This window comes from Narcine bancroftii, chromosome 2 (genome assembly GCF_036971445.1).
Source record: "Narcine bancroftii isolate sNarBan1 chromosome 2, sNarBan1.hap1, whole genome shotgun sequence".
Lineage (NCBI taxonomy): Eukaryota > Metazoa > Chordata > Chondrichthyes > Torpediniformes > Narcinidae > Narcine > Narcine bancroftii.
The window spans coordinates 370,518,812-370,536,665 of NC_091470.1; the positions used below are offsets into that span (position 1 = coordinate 370,518,812).

Here is a 17,854-nt window from a genome sequence, read left to right on the forward strand (position 1 = left end):
TTTCCCAAGAGCTCCGGTCTCCTTCCACCGTTCAAAACGTACCGGAGGATGTAGGTCAATTGCGTGGTTCAGGCTTGCGGGCCGAAATGGCCCGTTACCGTGCTGGATGTCTAAATAAAAGAAAACCGAAAAGTCTGTAGTCACTGGGGTCGGGTGCAACACACAGATGTGCTGGAGAATCACAGCATCAGTGGGAAGTAAAGGGTAATCAACGTTGTGGGTCTAGGCCACTCTGTAATGAATGGCCTGGCTGGTAAAGAGGCCTTTTGGCCCATCATTAATGGTGGTGCCTCACCCCTCCAGAGGCCCCCATTCGATCCTTACCTCAGGAACTGTCGGAGTGGAGTTTGCACCTCAAGCGAGGTGGCATGACAAATTTCCACAGGCTTCTGGTGAAATAGAGGAACTGGTGCACTTTCTAGACCATTTCGCCGATCTGTGTGGAACCAGGTCAGGTCAGTGGAGATGTTTACCCCCAGGATCTGAGATCCTACTGCAGCTACAAGATTCTGAAATGCATAGATAAGGTAGACAGCCAGCACGTTTTTCCCAGCACGGGAGTAGCAAACACCAGAGGACATGAGGGGTATAGACAGTAAATTAAAGTAGACTTTTTCCACTGAGAGTGGGTGAGATACAAACCAGAGGACATGGGTTAAGGGTGAAAGGGGAGAAGTTTAGGGAGAACTTCTTCACACAGGGAGCGGTGGGGGTGTGGAACGAACTGCCAGCTGAAGTGGTGAATGTGGACTCAATTTTAACACTTAAGAGATTTGGACAGGTCCATGGATGGGAGGGGTATGGAGGGATTATGGACTGAGTGCAGGTCAGTGGGACTAGACAAAATAACAGTTTGGCACAGACTAGAAGGGCCGAAGGGTCTGTTTCTGTGCTGTTAATGTTCAATGACATCTTTATAAGGTGAAGGGAGGAAAGTTTAGGGGAGACATCAGGGATATGTTTTTTTTTTACACAGATGTGGGTGCCTGGAATGCCTTGCCAGTGATGGTGGTGGAGGCTGGAACATTAGGGGCATTTAAGAGACTCTTAGGGACATGGATGGAAGAAAAATAGAGGGTTAAGAGATTCTTATTTCAGATTTATTTGTCGGAGTACATACATGACATCACGTATCCTGAGATCCTTTTCTCTGCGGGCCAGGCATATCTCTTTCCTGATGGCAGCAGCGAGAACAGAGCGTGTGCTGGGTGGTGGGGATCCTTGATGACCGCTGCTGTTCTCCGACGGCAGTGTCCCCTGTAGATGTTCTCGACGAGGGTTTTATCTGTGATGTTCTGGGTTGTGTCCTCTACCTTTTGGAGGGCTTTACGTCCACGGGTATTGGTGTCCCTGTACCAGACCGTGATGGTAGGGAGAGCTTAGTTTTTTTGGTAGTTTTATATGGATCGGCACAGTATAGTGGGAGGAAGGACTTGTACTGTGCTCTAATATTCTGTTTGTTTATAGCTGAATAGGTCATGTCCACCGGCCGTTAACTGTGCTGACAAACTAGGCAACACGCCGCTACATTGTGCAGCCTATCGAGGGCAGAATCAATGTGCCATAAAACTCATGAAGTTAGGAGCGGACTCCAGCATCATGAACAATAACAGTGAGTAGCCAGTGGTTACGTGGGATAGGGCAGCACAGGAACAGTCCTTCGGCCCATCAAAGGCAGCACGGTTGGCGTAGAGGTTAGCGCGACGCCTTTACAGGGCCAGCGATTGGGACCAGGGTTCGAATCCTGTGCTGTCTGTAAGGAGTTTGAATGTTCTGCGCGAGTCTGTGGGCTTCCTCCGGGGCCTCCAGTTTCTGCCCACCGTTCGAAACATACTGGGGGTTGTATGTTGTATGTTAATTGGGTGTAAATTAATTTTCTTTTTCTTTTTCAATATTTTAATTGAAATTGAAGTTCCACATTGAAAAATAGAGTACATAAGAATATATTTTAAAGTCAAAAAACTAAACGTGCGCCCAGCATGATGTGCAAATTAAATCATGGAAAGCTAAAGGCTGGCAACGTTTCGGGCTAGAGCCAAGGTTGGGTGGATGACTGGATAAGGAGGTGGGGGAGGAGTACAGGGTGGTAGATGGAGGCTGGTGGGAGGGGGAAGGAAGCTGGGACGTGATGGAGAAAGTTGGGGTAGAGGGCTGAGAGAGATAACCCGGGATAGGAGGGAGGGAGGGAAGGTGCTGGAGAGGGTGGAGGGAGGGAGGGAGGGGCATAGGGAGCAAGGGAGGGATGTGAGGAGGGAGGGGAGGAGCATGGGTAGGGAGTGAAGGGCGTGGGGCAGGAGAGGGTAGAGAGAAGGAGGAAGGTGGAGAGAGGTGAGGGAGTGGGGAAAAGGGGAGGGATGGAAGTGGGTGCAGAGTGAGGGAGGGTGTCAGGCAGCAGAGAAGGGAAAAAGAGGAATGGAGAAGGAGGGATGATGGAAAAAGGAAACTGGGGGCAGGGGTTACTAGAATTTGTAGGTGGCGAGCGGCCACCGAGTGAGTGGCTGAGGTTAAGAGAAAGTTAAAACTGGTGAGGAAGGACAGATGGGACAAAACAAATGTAGCCAGTTAGAGGGTTTGAAATGTGTCTATTTCAACGCTAGAAGCGTGAGCAATAAAGGAGATGAACTTAGAGCCTGGATCAGTATCTGGAATTACGATGTTGTGGCCATTACCGAAACTTGGCTGGAGGAAGGGCAGGATCGGGTGATGCAGGTGCCGGGGTTTAGGTGTTTAAAAGGAATAGGATGGGAGGTAGAAAAGCAGGGGGGGGGGGGGGGGGTTGCATTACTGGTCAGGGATAGTATCATGTCTATAGAAAGGAAGGAGGCTGCAGAGGGAGGGTCCACTGAGTCAGTGTGTGGGAGTCAGAAACAGGAAGGGAGCTCACACTGTGCTGGGAGTGGTCTATAGGCCAGCAAATGAACCGAGAAGCAGGAAGATTTTGGAACTTCCCTAGAATTGATTGGCAATTCCCTAGAATTGATGGATGGGGCTGAATTTGTTAAGTGTGTTCAAGAAGAATGCCTGACAGTATGTGGACTGGCCAACAAGAGGAGAGGCCAGACTGGATCTGCTTCTGGGGAATGAACCTGGTCAGGTGGCGGACCTTTCAGTGGGGGGAGCAGTTTGGTGAGAGTGACCACAACTTTCTGAACTTCAGCACAGGCATGGAAAAGGATGAATACAGTCAAACTGGGAAAGTGTTTAACTGGGGAAGGGCTAATTATGAAGGAATGAGACAGGAACGAGCGAGAATAAATTGGAAACAGATGTTCAAAGGTGAAAACACAGAAATAATGTGGAGGAAGTTTAGGGACCATTTGCGCAGGGTTCAGGATAGGTTTGTCCCACTGGGTCAAGGAAAAGATAGTAGAAAAAGGGAGCTGTGGCTGACAAAACAGGTCAGGCAACTAGCCAAGAGGAAGAAGGAGGCATATATTAGATATAGGAAATAGGAAAACCTCATGAGAGGTATATGGTAACCAGGAAGGAGCTTAAGAAAGGACTTAGGAGAGCTCGAAGGGGGCATGAGAAGCCCTGGCATGAAGGATTAAGGAGAACCCCAAGGTGTTCTATGCGTATGTGAAGTACAGAAGGATGATGAGAATGAAGGTGGGGCCATTAAAGGATAAAGGAGGCATCATGTGCCTAGAGGCGGGGGAGGTCCTAAATGAATACTTTGCATCAGTATTCACAAAAAAGAGATCTTGATCAGGGTGAGGTTGGAATTGAACAGGCCGGTGTGCTGGACAATATGGAGATTAAGGAAACAGAAATGTTGGATCTTCTTAAAAACGTGAAGATTGATAAGTCCCTGGGGCCGAATGTGATATACACCAGGTTGCTGTGGGAAATGAGGTAGTAGCGATGATCTTTGAATCCTCTTTGGCCACAGAGGAGGTGCCAGAGGATTGGAGAATGGCAAATATAGTCCCCTTGTTTAAAAGAGGTAATAGGGAGAATCCTGGGAATTATAGGCCAGTGAGTCTAACGTCAGTGGTGTGCAAACTATTGGAGAGGATTCTTATGGAAAGGATCTATGAGCATTTGGAGTACAATCTACTCAAGGATAGTCAGCAGGGCTTTGTGAAGGGAAGGCCGTGCCTCACAAGTTTAACTGAGATTTTTGAGTGGGTAACTAAAGAAATTGATGAGGGTCGGGCAATAGATGTGGTCAACATGGATTTTAGTAAGGCATTTGACAAGGTGCCCCAAACAAGACTCATTCAGAAAATCTTGAGGCACATGATTAGTGGAACCTTGGCTGTGTGCATAAAAATTTGGCTTGCAGGTACAAAGCAGAGAGTAGTAGTGGAAGGAAGGTATTCTGTGTGGAGCTCGGTGAATAGTGGGGGGCTGCAAGGATCTGTTCTGTGACCCCTGCTCTTTGTGATTTTGAGAAACGACCTGGATGAAGAGGCGGAAGGATGGGTCAATAAGTTTGCAGGTGACATGAAGGTTGGAGGAGTTGTGATTGAAGCTGAAGGTTGGTCGAAGGTTACACGAGGATATAGACAGGATACAAAGTTGGGCAGAAAAGTGGCAGATGGAGTTCAATCTGGATAAGTGTGAGGTGATGCATTTTGGAAGGACAAACCAGAAGGCTGAGTACAGGGTTAACGGTCGGTTATTTAGGTATGTGGATGAACAGAGGGACCTTGGGGTCCAAATTCATATGTTCCTCAAGGATAATGCACAGGTTGATAGGATAGTTAAGGCAGCCTATGGGATGCTGGGATTCATTAATAGGGGGATTAAGTTCAGGAATCGAGAGGTCATGTTGCAACTCTACAAATCCCTGGTGAGACCACATTTGGAGTATTGTGTTCAGTTCTGGTCATCTCATTATAGGAAGGATGTGGAAGTTATGGAGAGGGGGCAGAGGAGATTCACCAGGATGTTGCCAGGATTGGGAAACCAGTCTTATGAGGCAAGGTTAACAGAGCTGAGACTTTTCTCTTTGGAGCGTAGAAGGATGGGAGGAGACTTGATAGAGGTCTACAAGATTCTGAGAGGCATCGATAGGGTGGACGGCCAGCACCTGTTTTTGTCATCAGCCAACACCAGAGGGCGTGTGTTCCTAGTGAAGGGCGAGAAGTTCATGGGAGGTGTCGGGGTGTGTTTTTTTCCCACAGAGAGTTGTGGGAGCCTGGAAGGCCTTGTCCGGGATGGTGGTGGAGGCTGGAACATCAGGGGCATGGATGGAGGAACATTAGAGGGGTAGGGCACTCTGTACCTGCTAAGCTGTGCGCGCGCACATTTTGCAACCCGTGCACAAAAGAAATCAATGGCCGCACAAACTGAACCAAGCAGCTCAAAGGCTAGAATAAGAGCTTCACAAAATGCATTACTTTGTCGAACGCAGTCACATTTGTATTATATTAAAACAAGCCCATACACTTTTATCAGCCATGAGAGACAGGCTGTACCAAAATGATCTTGAAACCACTTTAAGTTTACAGTTGCACAAGCATCCTGTCCACATGTACTTTTGTCACAGGAACAAAATTTGCACAGCATAAGAATTTTGAGCTCACTGATGACTAAAGATTAGAGGGAACATTAGTAGGGAGAGCTTATTACATTTTTTTAGGAATAAATGAGTCGGCACAAAATTGAGGGCTGAAGGGCCTGTATTGTGCTGTAGTGTTCTAGGTTCTTGAACTTGAGCAGTTTGATTTTGATTTTTTTTGGCAAAACTGAACCTGCTTCACAAAACGGCCTCTTTCCGCACCCGTGACAGGGACTTCCCAGTGGTCAATCATTTCAGTTCTGCGTTCCACTCCCACACTCGCATCTCTCCATGGCCTTGTGTTCTATCTCAACCAGGTGCTGTTTCTCCAGTTTATGGAGGGGCCTCAGTCTGGCGGTGCATGAGACCATGGACAGACAGGTCAGATGGGAATGTGGTGTGGAATTGAAGTGGTTAGCCACAGGGAGGACCTTGCTATTACAGCAGACGGAGCGAAGGTTTTCAACATAGCGATCTCCCAGTCGATGTCCAAGCTCCCGCATGTAGAGGAGACCACGGCGGGAGCTCCAGATACAGTAGATGACCCCTGCAGATTCAAAAGTGAAGTGCTGCTTCACTTGGAAGGATCAGTAACACAGTTATACCCACTACATGGGTAAATTGGTGACGGGGCTCTGCAGCTGAGGGACCAGTACATGCAGTGAGCTGCTGCGATGGACACAAGATACCCATGGAAGCTGTGGGCTGCTGGAGACTGCTGTCAGGAGACTCGCGCCAGGTGACTGGAGACTGGCTTGAACTGACTGGATGGGCGCTGGTTTATTGCCATGATAGTAAATTGAATCTTAAAATTAACTTCCCATAAGATGCCATTAGAGATAAAAATTCTATGAAGGACAAAATAATATTCACTGATGCAGTTAGTGCCAGTTACGACCTAGGGCAGCAGCAATAGAAATTCATTAATAATGATTATTAATAACTATTAATAGGACCAGGAGTAGGTCATTCGACCCTTCGAGCCTGCTCCGCCATACAACGAGATCATGCCTGATCTTAAAGTTCAGTACCCCATCCCCACCTTCTCTCCGTAACCTTTAATACCCTTATACTGAAGAAATAGATCTAATTCCCACTTAAATATATTTAATGAACCTGCCTCCACTGCCCTCTGTGGCAATGAATTCCACAGATTCACCACCCTCTGGGTATAGAAATTCCTCCTCATCTCGGTCCTAAATGGTTTGCCTTTTATCCTCAAACCATGGCCCCGGGTTCTGGATTTTCCCAACCTTGGAAACATCCCATCTGCATCCATTCTGTCCAGTCCTGCCAGAATTTTATAGGTCTCTATGAGATCCCCTCTCAATCTTCTAAACTCCAGCGAGTACAATCCCAATTTGCACAATCTTTCCTCCTAAGTCATTCCTGCCATTCCAGGTATCAGCCTGGTGAATCGCCTCTGCACTCCCTCCATTGCAAGAACATCCTTCCTTAGATAAGGTGACCAAAACTGCACACAATACTCCAGGTGGGGTCTCACCAAGGCCCTGTATAGCTGCAGTAAGGTATCCTTGTTCCTAGACTCAAACCCTCTTGATACAAAGGCCAACATACCATTTGCCTTTTTAACCGCCTGCTGTACCTGCATGCTCGCCTTCAGAGACTGGTGTACAAGTACCCCTAGGTCTCTCTGCACTTCCCCATCTCTTAATCTATTGCCATTCAAATAGTAATCTGCTCTCCGGTTTGTATTACCAAAGTGGATAACCTCATTTATCCACATTGTAGTGCATTTGCCATGTATCTGCCCAGTCCCTCAATTTATCCAAATCACACTGGTGCTTCCTGACCCCCTCTTCCGTGCACACAACCCCTCCTAGCTTAGAGTCATCTGCCAATTTGGAGATATTACATCCAATCCCCTCATCCAGATCATTAATGTAAATTGTGAACAGCTGGGGTCCCAGTACAGATCCCTGTGGCACCCCTCTGGTCACCGCCTGCCACTCAGACAACAAGCCATTTATCCCAACTCTCTGTCTTCTACCTGCCAGCCAGTTCTCAATCCACATCAATACTTTGCCCCCAATCCCATCAGCCTTGATTTTGGAAGCCAATCGTTTATGCGGGACCTTATCGAGGCAAGGGTTAAATAAAGTGTCCATTATAAATGGACATGGAAGAACCGCCCTCTTTTGACAAAGAGACAGAGAAGTGGCTCTTCATGGCCACTGAATTTGTGGATCTCCCACGAAAATGGAAGCCTCATATCAGGACCTCTCTCATTGGTCGTTACTGCATTTCTGGCTTCAAATGAACCTGGTGCAATATTAAATATCTTTAATCACATAACCTGGGCATCTCTGCTGATTTTGTTTGAAGTCTCTTCTTTTCCAAAAGTATGAGTTGATGGTTCCAATTTGTCTGCTCAGGTCACAAGCAGATGGCTTTGTGTGTACAGATCATTGAAGCAAAAGCTTGCTTGTTTGAACAGATGCCATCTCTCAACACACAACATTGTCTTTAGTTTCAATGAAGAATCATTTCAGTTTTATAACTAGTTACACAGCTTCACTCAAACAATAACTAGTAAACATTTCATCTGGGAAAAAAGATTTTTGTGTGTACCTGAATCCAACCCACAAAATAACTTTTCTAAGAAATGTCTTCTTTGGCTTGGCTTCGCGGACGAAGATTTATGGAGGGGGTAAAAAGTCCACGTCAGCTGCAGGCTCGTTTGTGGCTGACAAGTCCGATGCGGGACAAGCAGACACGGTTGCAGCGGTTGCAGGGGAAAATTGGTTGGTTGGGGTTGGGTGTTGGGTTTTTCCTCCTTTGCCTTTTGTCAGTGAGGTGGGCTCTGCGGTCTTCTTCAAAGGAGGTTGCTGCCCGCCAAACTGTGAGGCGCCAAGATGCACGGTTTGAGGCGTTATCAGCCCAATGACGGTGGTCAATGTGGCAGGCACCAAGAGATTTCTTTAGGCAGTCCTTGTACCTTTTCTTTGGTGCACCTCTGTCACGGTGGCCAGTGGAGAGCTCGCCATATAACACGATCTTGGGAAGGCGATGGTCCTCCATTCTGGAGACGTGACCCATCCAGCGCAGCTGGATCTTCAGCAGCGTGGACTCGATGCTGTCGACCTCTGCCATCTCGAGTACTTCGACGTTAGGGATGAAAGCGCTCCAATGGATGTTGAGGATGGAGGGAGATAACGCTGGTGGAAGCGTTCTAGGAGCCGTAGGTGGTGCCGGTAGAGGACCCATGATTCGGAGCTGAACAGGAGTGTGGGTATGACAACGGCTCTGTACACGCTTATCTTTGTGAGGTTTTTCAGTTGGTTGTTTTTCCAGACTCTTTTGTGTAGTCTTCCAAAGGCGCTATTTGACTTGGCGAGTCTGTTGTCTATCTCATTGTCGATCCTTGCATCTGATGAAATGGTGCAGCCGAGATAGGTAAACTGGTTGACCGTTTTGAGTTTTGTGTGCCCGATGGAGATGTGGGGGGGCTGGTAGTCATGGTGGGGAGCTGGCTGATGGAGGACCTCAGTTTTCTTCAGGCTGACTTCCAGGCCAAACATTTTGGCAGTTTCCGCAAAGCAGGACGTCAAGCGCTGAAGAGCTGGCTCTGAATGGGCAACTAAAGCGGCATCATCTGCAAAGAGTAGTTCACGGACAAGTTTCCCTTGTGTCTTGGTGTGAGCTTGCAGGCGCCTCAGATTGAAGAGACTGCCATCCGTGCGGTACCGGATGTAAACAGCGTCTTCATTGTTGGGGTCTTTCATGGCTTCGTTCAGCATCATGCTGAAGAAGATTGAAAGGAGGGTTGGTGCGAGAACACAGCCTTGCTTCACGCCATTGTTAATGGAGAAGGGTTCAGAGAGCTCATTGCTGTATCTGACCCGACCTTGTTGGTTTTCGTGCAGTTGGATAATCATGTTGAGGAACTTTGGGGGACATCCGATGCGCTCTAGTATTTGCGAAAGCCCTTTCCTGCTCACGGTATCGAAGGCTTTGGTGAGGTCAACAAAGGTGATGTAGAGTCCTTTGTTTTGTTCTCTGCACTTTTCTTGGAGCTGTCTGAGGGCAAAGACCATGTCAGTAGTTCCTCTGTTTGCGCGAAAGCCGCACTGTGATTCTGAGAGAATATTCTCGGCGACACTAGGTATTATTCTATTTAGTAGAATCCTAGCGAAGATTTTGCCTGCAATGGAGAGCAACGTGATTCCCCTGTAGTTTGAGCAGTCTGATTTCTCGCCTTTGTTTTTGTACAGGGTGATGATGGTGGCATCACGAAGATCCTGAGGCAGTTTTCCTTGGTCCCAACAAAGCTTGAAAAACTCATGCAGTTTGGCATGCAGAGTTTTGCCGCCAGCCTTCCAGACCTCTGGGGGGATTCCATCCATACCTGCTGCTTTGCCACTTTTCAGTTGTTCGATTGCCTTATATGTCTCATCCAGGGTGAGAACCTCATCCAGCTCTAGCCTTAGGGGCTGTTGAGGGAGCTGGAGCAGGGCGGAATCTTGGACTGAGCGGTTGGCACTGAAAAGAGATTGGAAGTGTTCTGACCATCGGTTGAGGATGGAGATCTTGTCGCTGAGGAGGACTTTGCCGTCTGAGCTGCGCAGCGGGCTTTGGACTTGGGGTGAGGGGCCGTACACAGCCTTTAGAGCCTCGTAGAAACCCCTGAAGTCGCCAATGTCCGCGCTGAGCTGGGTTCGTTTGGCGAGGCTAGTCCACCACTCATTTTGGATCTCCCGGAGTTTGCGCTGAAGATGGCTGCATGCGCGACGGATGGCTTGTTTCTTCTCTGGACAGGACGGCTTTGTAAGGTCAGCCTGGTGGGCAGCTCGCTTCTTTGCCAGCAGCTCCTGGATTTCCTGGCTGTTTTCGTCAAACCAGTCCTTGTTTTTCCTGGAGGAGAAGCCCAGTACCTCTTCAGTGGATTGCAGTATGGTAGTCTTCAACTGATCCCAGAGGGTTTCAGGGGACGGGTCCGTGAGGCGGGTTGCATCGTCGAGCTTTGCTTTGAGGTTTGCCTGGAAGTTTCCTCTCGCTTCGTCTGACTGCAGTTTTCCAACATTGAACCTCTTTCTGGGGGCTTTACTGTTCCTGGACTTTGCCTTGAAGTGAAGGTTGAGCTTGCAGCGAACCAGCCGGTGGTCAGTGTGGCATTCCGCGCTAGGCATGACCCTGGTGTGGAGCACATCTTGTTTGTCACTTTCTCGCACCAGGATGTAGTCCAGGAGGTGCCAGTGTTTGGATCGGGGATGCATCCAGGTGGTCTTAAGGCTGTCCCTCTGCTGAAAAAGGGTGTTTGTAATGACAAGCCGCTGTTCTGCGCAGAGCTCCAACAGGAGGCGCCCGTTGTCGTTGTACTTGCCGACGCCATGCTTGCCCAGGATTCCTGGCCAGGTTTCTGAGTCTTTGCCGACACGAGCGTTGAAGTCGCCCAGGATGACAACCTTGTCGGCTGTAGGGGTACGTTGGATGAGGTTGCGCAGGTCGGTGTAGAACTTGTCCTTTTCTGCTGGTTCCGCCTGGAGGGTTGGAGCATAGACACTGATGAGGGTGATGCGACGCTTGTTTTGAAGGGGGAGCCGCATGGACATGATTCGGTCCGAGAGGCCTGTCGGAAGGTTTTCGAGTTTGAAGGTAATGAAGCTCTTGACCATGAAGCCTACACCAGATAGGCGTCGTTCATCCGAAGGCTTGCCAGACCAGTAGAGTGTGTAGCCCGCACCGCGTTCTTGGAGGCTGCCTACATCTGCCAGGCGGACTTCACTGAGAGCGGCTATGTCGATGTCAAGTCTGAGGAGTTCATGTGCAATGAGGGCAGACCGACGTTCAGGTCGGTGGCTGTCAGCCTTGTCTAGCATGGTTCTGATGTTCCAGCATGCTAGCTTGAGTTTGTGAACATCTTTTGAGGGGGAGGCCGTGGAGGGGGAGGCCGTGGAGGGGGAGGCCGTGGAGGGGGAGGCCGTGGAGGGGGAGGCCGTGGAGGGGGAGGCCGTGGAGGGGGAGGCCGTGGAGGGGGAGGCCGTGGAGGGGGAGGCCGTGGAGGGGGAGGCCGTGGAGGGGGAGGCCGTGGAGGGGGAGGCCGTGGAGGGGGAGGCCGTGGAGGGGGAGGCCGTGGAGGGGGAGGCCGTGGAGGGGGAGGCCGTGGAGGGGGAGGCCGTGGAGGGGGAGGCCGTGGAGGGGGAGGCCGTGGAGGGGGAGGCCGTGGAGGGGGAGGCCGTGGAGGGGGAGGCCGTGGAGGGGGAGGCCGTGGAGGGGGAGGCCGTGGAGGGGGAGGCCGTGGAGGGGGAGGCCGTGGAGGGGGAGGCCGTGGAGGGGGAGGCCGTGGAGGGGGAGGCCGTGGAGGGGGAGGCCGTGGAGGGGGAGGCCGTGGAGGGGGAGGCCGTGGAGGGGGAGGCCGTGGAGGGGGAGGCCGTGGAGGGGGAGGCCGTGGAGGGGGAGGCCGTGGAGGGGGAGGCCGTGGAGGGGGAGGCCGTGGAGGGGGAGGCCGTGGAGGGGGAGGCCGTGGAGGGGGAGGCCGTGGAGGGGGAGGCCGTGGAGGGGGAGGCCGTGGAGGGGGAGGCCGTGGAGGGGGAGGCCGTGGAGGGGGAGGCCGTGGAGGGGGAGGCCGTGGAGGGGGAGGCCGTGGAGGGGGAGGCCGTGGAGGGGGAGGCCGTGGAGGGGGAGGCCGTGGAGGGGGAGGCCGTGGACTTGTCCTCGGGCCTGCGCAAAGGAGCTTTTAGGTGGAGTGCAGTGCGCGCAGTACTGGCCCCATCCTTTACACCCATGGTTCGTGTGCCGTGGCCGAGCAAGCTGGGACGTGGCAGCAAGGTCCTTGGGTCGTAGGTTTTATATCGGAGTGGCCTTCTCCTATGCAGGTTTCTTACCCGGGCTGGAGGGGCCTGCCTCCCCTCCTAGGTCAGTCCATACTGCCCGGACCGGGGCCGAGGCCGCCGCAGCTCACCCTGTGCCTGGACTGAGGCCGCCGCCTCCCACTCTCTGCCCGGATCGGGGCCTCCGCCTGCCCCACTCGACCGAGGCCGGGGCCGCCGTCTCCCCCTTGCTCCTGCCCGGATCAGGGCCGCCGCCGTCTACCCTTCGCCTGGACCGGGGCCGCCGCCGTCTACCCTTCGCCCGGACCGGGGCCGGGGCCTCTGCTGCTCTCCCTGTGCCCGGACTGGGGCCGCCGCCTCCAACTCTCTGCCCGTATCGGGGCCTCCACCTCTCTGCCCGTATCGGGGCCTCCACCTGCCTCACTCGACCGAGGCCGGGGCCGCCGTCTCCCCCTTGCTCCTGCCCGTATCGGGGCCGCCGTCTCCCCCTTGCTCCTGCCCGTATCGGGGCCGCCGTCTCCCCCTTGCTCCTGCCCGTATCGGGGCCGCCGCCGTCTACCCTTCGCCCGGACCGGGGCTGGGGCCGCTGCTGCTCTCCCTGTGCCCGGACTGGGGCCGCCGCCTCCCACTCCCTGCCCGGACCGGGGCCTCCACCTGCCTCACTCGACCGAGGCCGGGGCCGCCATCTCCCCCTTGCTCCTGCCCGGATCGGGGCCGCCGCCGCCTACCCTTCGCCCGGTCCGGGGCCGGGGCCGCTGCTGCTCTCCCTGTGCCCGGACTGGGGCCGCCGCCTCCAACTCTCTGCCCGTATCGGGGTCTCCACCTGCCTCACTCGACCGAGGCCGGGGCCGCCGTCTCCCCCTTGCTCCTGCCCGGATCGGGGCTGCTGCCGCCTACCTCTAAGAAATGTGTATATATATATATATATATATATAATGACTAAAGATTAATGATAATACAATTCCGTCACAGTACCAGAAAGAAAAGTGATGTTTCATCATGCAGAAAGATCTCTTGGTTGTCCCCAGGGTATTTTAAGATTGGGGTTAGTACGAGTGACCAGAACTGAACACAATACTCTAAGCATGGTCTAACCAAGATTTGTAGAGTTGGACCATGATTTCTCTACACTTGAATTCAATCCCCCTATTAATGGAGCCCAGCATCCCATCTTAACTATCCTATCAAACTGTGCGACAACCTTGAGGGATGCATGGATTTGAACCCCAAGGTTCCTCTATTCATCTGTTCATTAGTCAGGAGATTGAGTTAAAGAATCAAGAGGTCATGTTGCAGCTCCATGAGACTCTGGTTACACCACACTTGGAGTAGAGGATTGAGTCGTGTTTCTCTGACTTCCTCCTGAAGTCCACAATCATCTTGGTTTTTCTAACATTGAGCGAAAGGTTGTTGTCATATGTGAAGAACAGAAGGATGATGAGAATGAGGGTAGGGCCACTAAAGGATAAGGCAGGCAACATGCCCAGAGGTGGAGGAGGTTTTGATATGAATATTTTGCATCAGTATTCACAAAAAAAGGACCTTGATCAGGGTCAGGTTGGAATTGAACAGGCCGGTGGGCTGGACAATGTGGAGATTAAGGAAGAGGAAGTTTTGGATCTTCTTAAGAACATGAAGACGCAATACCCCCAGGTTTCTGTGGGGTGAGAGAAGAGATAGCTGAGGCAGTAGCGAGGATCTTTGAATCCTTTTGGCCACAGGGGAGGTGCTGGAGAATTAGAGAATGGCAAATGTAGTCGCCTTGTTTAAAAAAAGATAATAGGGAGAATTCTGGAAATTATGTCAGTGGTGTGTAAACTATTGGAGCGGATTCTTAAAGAAAGGATCTATGAGCATTTGGAGAAGTCCAGTCTACTCCAGGATAGTCAGCAGGGCTTTGTGAAGGGAAGGCCGTGCCTCACAAGTTTAACTGAGATTTTTGAGGGGGTAACTAAAGAAATTGATGAAGGTAGGGTGGTGAATGTGGTCCACATAGATTTTAGTAAGCCAATTGATAAGGTCCCCCACGAGAGACTCATCCAGAAAGTCATGAGGCATGGGATCAGTGGAACCTTGGCTGTGAGGATGAAAAATTGGCTTGCAGGAAGAAAAGAGAGATACAGAGAGAGAGAGAGAGAGAGAAACAGACAGACATACAGAGAGAGAGAGAGAGAAAGAGGGGGGGGTGTGGCAGAGAGGTCGGTGACTAGTGGAGGGGCCACAGGGATCTGTTCTGGGACCCCTGCTCTTTGTGATTTTTATAAATGACGGATGAAGAAACGGAAGTTTGCAGAAAATACGAAGGTTGGAGGAGTTGTGTATGGTGCTGAAGTTTGTTGAAGGTTACAAGAGGATGCAGAGTTGGGCAGAGAAGTGGAAGATGGATTTCAATCTGGATAAGTGTGAGGTTGATGCATTTTGGAAGGAGGAGCCAGAAGGCTGAGTACAGGGTTAATGGTCGGTTACTTAAGAGTGTGGATGAACAAAGGGACCTTGGGGCTCAAATCCATACATCTCTCAAGGTCACCACACAGGTTGATTGGATAGTTAAGGTCAGGGGATGTTGAGCTTCATTAATGGGAGATTAAGTTCAGGAGCTGAGAGGTCACGTTGCAACTCTACAAATCTCTGGTGAGATCCTACTTAGAGAATTGTGTTCAGTTCTGGCCACCTCATTATTGGAAGGATGTGGAAGCTGTGGAGAGGGGGCAGAGGAGATTTACCAGGATGTGGCCTGGATTGGGAAACAAGTCTCATGAGGCAAGGTTAGCAGAACTGGGACCTTTCTCTTTGGAGTGTAGAAGAATTAGAGGAGACTTGATAGAGGTCTACAAGATTATGAGAGGCATCGGTAGGGTGGACAGATTGCACCTGTTTCCCAGGGCAGGATCACGTAGAGGACGTGTAAAAAGTGAAGGGAAGGAAGTTTAGGGGAGACGTCAGGGGTAAGTTTTTTTTCCCACAGAGAGTTGTGGGGGCCTGGAATGCATTGCTGGGGATGGTGATGGAGGCTGGAACATTATGGGCATTTAAGAGACTTTTAGACAGACACGTGGATGAAAGGAAAATAGAGGGTTGCGGGGTAGGGAGGGTTTAGTACTTTTTTTTTAGGAAACTATATACATGTTGGCACAACATTGTGGGCTGAAGGGCCTGTATTGTGCTGTCATGTTCTATGTTCTATGTTCTGCATTCCTGGATATTTGTTACAACCAGGCTGTGCTACAAGTCAGTATACTTTCCACAATCCATCAGTTGAAGCTAGATATTTCAGCTGTGGTTTGTTAACATATGTCAGTAAATACATAACCAGACAAAACAGCAATTCTCCGATCCACGGCACATGCATGCGCATACTCTCACACTCTGTCACACGCACACAGCACTCACTCTTTCTCACTGCACGCACACTTCCACGTGCACACACATTCTCACACACGCACGGCCTACCACACACGTACCCACACACAGAGTAATGCACAGACTCACAAGCAAGCTTTCACCCACACATTCCCTCTCTCACGCACACATCCTACACTTCGAAGTGCACGTGATGATAATAGACATAAAAATGTAAATTTGTAAAACTGAGCCAACATGATGTGGCCTCGCTACCTCACTTCTGTCATGTTTATTTTTTCCCACGCCCTCACGTTTCAGAACCTGCGCTGTTGATAATCTGATAATCACAGAGCCATGTCAACTCCCCCGTATTTTCTTTCTCGCAGGCCAGTTGCCTTTCGACCTGGCGTGCGGGGCGGAGATGAGACAAATCCTCAGCGGCAAAGCCCTCAAGGTTTGTCCATCAAATTCTTCAGGAACTTTTGTTTTGTCTCTCGTCACTCGCTGTAACTGTGGATGTGAGTGCGGGGGGGGGTGGGGGGGTGGGGGAGGAGGGGGTGACGGTAAAGCTTCGGTTGGCCACATTTTTCCCTGGATCTCACTTGGAGTTACCAGCCCGAGACCAAAGCTGCCACAATGGGCAAGGGGACCAGCAAATGGATGCCGACGTCATTGGTAAACACAGTAGAACCCTACAGAACAGAAACGGACCCTTTGGCCCTTCTTTTCTGTGCTGAAGTATTATTCTGCCTCGTCCCATTGACCTTCGCATAGCCCATAGCCCTCCGTACCCCTCCCATCCATATATCTGTCCAAATGCTTCTTGTTTAAAAACTGAACCTTCATTTTCCAATTCATCTGGAAGCTCATTCCACTCTCCCACTTCTCTCTGCATGAAGAAGTTTCCTTTAAATGTTTCCCCTTGTAAGGCGATCTTATAGAAGCATAAAAAGGGAAAGGAGAGAAAAGATGGAGGCATGAAAGTTGCTTCCGCTGGCAGGTGACACGAGATCACAGGGACAGGTCTCAAGATTAAGGGGAGTAGATTTCGGACGGAGATGCAGAGGAACTGCTTCTCCTAGACAGTGGTGAATCTGGAATTCACTGCCCAGGGAAGCAGTACATAGAATACAGAACACTACACACTGTACAGGCCCTTCACCCTCAATGTTGTGCTGACCCATTTATTCCTTTTAAAAAAAGTACTAAACCCTCCCTACCCTGTAACCCTCTATTTTACTTTCATCCAGAAGTCTCTTAAATACTCCAATTTTCAGCCTCGACCATCATCCCTGGCAAGGCATTCCAGGCACCCACAACTCTGTGTTTATGTAAAAAAAATACTCGTGACTTCTCCCATAAACTTACCACCCTTCACTTTATACGTGTCCTCTGGTGTTTGCTGATCCTGCCCTGGGAACAGCTGTCCACCCTATCTATGCCTCTCAGAATCTTGTAGACCTCTATCAAGTCTCCTCTCATCCTTCTACACTCCAAAGAGAAAAGTCCCAGCCTTGCTAATCTTGTCTCAGAAGGCTTATTTTCCAATGCAGGCAACATCTCCTCTGCACCCTGGGCATAAGGGCTGCCTCATTCAAAATACATTCAGATTTTTGAACAGCAGGGTGATGGGGAACAGGCAGGCAGGTGGAACTGAGTCCTTGGCCAGGTCAGCCGTGATCTTATTGAGTGATGGAGCAGGCTCGACAGGCAGGAGTGAAACAGAAAAGTCTGCAGACGCTGTGATTGAAGTAAAAGCTCACAGAAACGCTGGAGGAACTCATCCAATCTCGCTGCATGCTTCGAAGCTAAAGATATATTACAGACGTTTTGGGCCTGAGCCCTTCAAAGTGTAACCAAAGAAAAGGAAGGCATCAGACTGGCCGGGCTAGGAGTCCAGACCAACAAAAAGGTGTTAATTGGTTATGAAGAGAGGAAGGGTGAGGATTGATTTTGGCTCTGTGCAAGGAGACTGAGGTGAAAAAGGAAGAGAGGGAGAGCGGTGTAGAGTTGGGGGAAAGGCAGGAGGAGGAGGAGGAGTGGGGAGGTTTAACGGAAACTAGAGAAGTCAATGTTAATGCCATACGGTTGGAGGGTGCCCAGAAGGAAGATGAGGGGCTGAACGTCCATTTTGCCGGATGGCCAACTCCTGCTCCTGTTTCTTGATGTTCTGATGAACAGGTTAAAATTTAGCTTCAATGGTTCCCCTCTA

At 50.7% G+C, this 17,854-nt stretch overlaps 1 protein-coding gene across 3 annotated transcripts in view; it reads left to right on the forward strand.

Moving 5' to 3' along the window:
* LOC138755859 (oxysterol-binding protein-related protein 1-like) overlaps positions 1–17,854 on the forward strand; it is a 239,806-nt gene that overhangs the window by 53,334 nt on the left and 168,618 nt on the right. For all 3 annotated transcript variants that reach the window (XM_069922591.1, XM_069922590.1, XM_069922592.1), the window contains 2 exons: positions 1,468–1,612; positions 16,029–16,096. In XM_069922591.1, coding sequence (XP_069778692.1) covers positions 1,468–1,612; positions 16,029–16,096 — 213 coding nt within the window. The remainder of the gene's footprint in view (positions 1–1,467; positions 1,613–16,028; positions 16,097–17,854) is intronic.